The sequence below is a fragment of the Echinops telfairi genome, unplaced genomic scaffold (genome assembly GCF_000313985.2).
Source record: "Echinops telfairi isolate 266 unplaced genomic scaffold, ASM31398v2 ScPeMD7_655;HRSCAF=1070, whole genome shotgun sequence".
Classification (NCBI taxonomy): Eukaryota; Metazoa; Chordata; class Mammalia; order Afrosoricida; family Tenrecidae; genus Echinops; species Echinops telfairi.
This window is the reverse complement of record NW_022104553.1, coordinates 31503887-31505110: the sequence shown is the minus strand read 5'-3', so window position 1 is coordinate 31505110 and position 1224 is coordinate 31503887. Positions and strand designations below refer to the sequence as shown.

The following is a 1224-nucleotide window of genomic DNA, read 5'->3' as shown; positions in this document are numbered from 1 at the left end:
CCGCGACATCAAGAGCGACTCCATCCTGCTGACCCACGACGGCCGCGTGAAGCTGTCCGACTTCGGGTTCTGCGCCCAGGTCAGCAAGGAGGTGCCCAGAAGGAAGTCGCTGGTGGGCACTCCGTACTGGATGGCCCCGGAGCTCATCTCCCGCCTGCCTTACGGGCCCGAGGTGAGGCTGGACTCCGCCTGCACACACAGGGGCCGAGAGTGGGGAGCCAGGCAGCCCCTGCTCTGGTTGGAGGACTGCTTCTGAAGCGGCCTGGCACTTGGCAATGGGGACAAGACGTGGGCTGAAGTGGCTACAGGCCCAACCTGGCAGGCTTCCGGCGATTGTCACCTGCAGCTGCTGTGCAGGCATTTTAAGGGGAATTGAGTGTCTCTCTGGGAAGAAGCCAGGTGACATGCCTGGTGGCAGTGTTTGAGCTGCTCCCTGTCACAGGGCGGGGCCCTCCTCTGGACTCAGCCCCTGCCATCCTTGCTGCCCTCCACTGACCTGCCAGCCCGGAGCCTGTCAGCTGTGGCCTGACTCTGAGGGCTTCCCCAGCAGTCAGCCACCTGGCTGACCAAGTGCCTGGCCCACACAGGGAGGGGCTGGCGTGAGAACAGGCTGCCTGTGGCAAGAAACCCAGCTCCAGGGATGAGGCTCAGCGGCTGGTCCTCAGGACTGGCAGTGGGGTGGGCTTGCCTGTCCTCCGAGTGGCCTCTCAGGAGCGGAGGTGACCCCTGGCCACTCCGAGACGCCTCTCTGCAGCTTCTAAGCTAGCCCACTGTTTCTGGGGGTGTTGGGAGAAGGCCCTGGATTGGCTGGGGGTGGTGGTGGTGGCTCATTTTGGGTCATGTGCCCCAACTATTGATAAGCTGTCCACCCCTGGGCTCCAGGGAGGACAGAGCGGGAGTCAGGAGGGTGATGGTTCCAGCAGAGACAGCCCATGTGGGCAGCAGACAGTAGGGGCTGCTACTCGGTGGGCAGAAGCACAGAGCTGCTCTCCAGTGGCTCCTTGGGTGAGGGGACTGGCATTGGGGGCGGGGGGCAGGTGGCGGCTGAGAGAGGCCCAGCCCAGGACCACCCCTTCCCCACCCCAGGTGGACATCTGGTCTCTGGGGGTTATGGTGATCGAGATGGTGGATGGGGAGCCCCCCTACTTCAATGAACCTCCTCTCAAAGCCATGAAGATGATTCGGGACAACCTGCCGCCCCGGCTGAAGAACCTGCACAAGGTG

At 63.6% G+C, this 1224-nt stretch overlaps 1 protein-coding gene across 1 annotated transcript in view; it reads left to right on the top strand.

Moving 5' to 3' along the window:
- PAK4 (p21 (RAC1) activated kinase 4) overlaps positions 1-1224 on the top strand; it is an 11390-nt gene that overhangs the window by 8959 nt on the left and 1207 nt on the right. The window contains exons 5-6 of the mRNA XM_030886361.2: positions 2-172; positions 1087-1221. Coding sequence (XP_030742221.1) covers positions 2-172; positions 1087-1221 — 306 coding nt within the window. The remainder of the gene's footprint in view (position 1; positions 173-1086; positions 1222-1224) is intronic.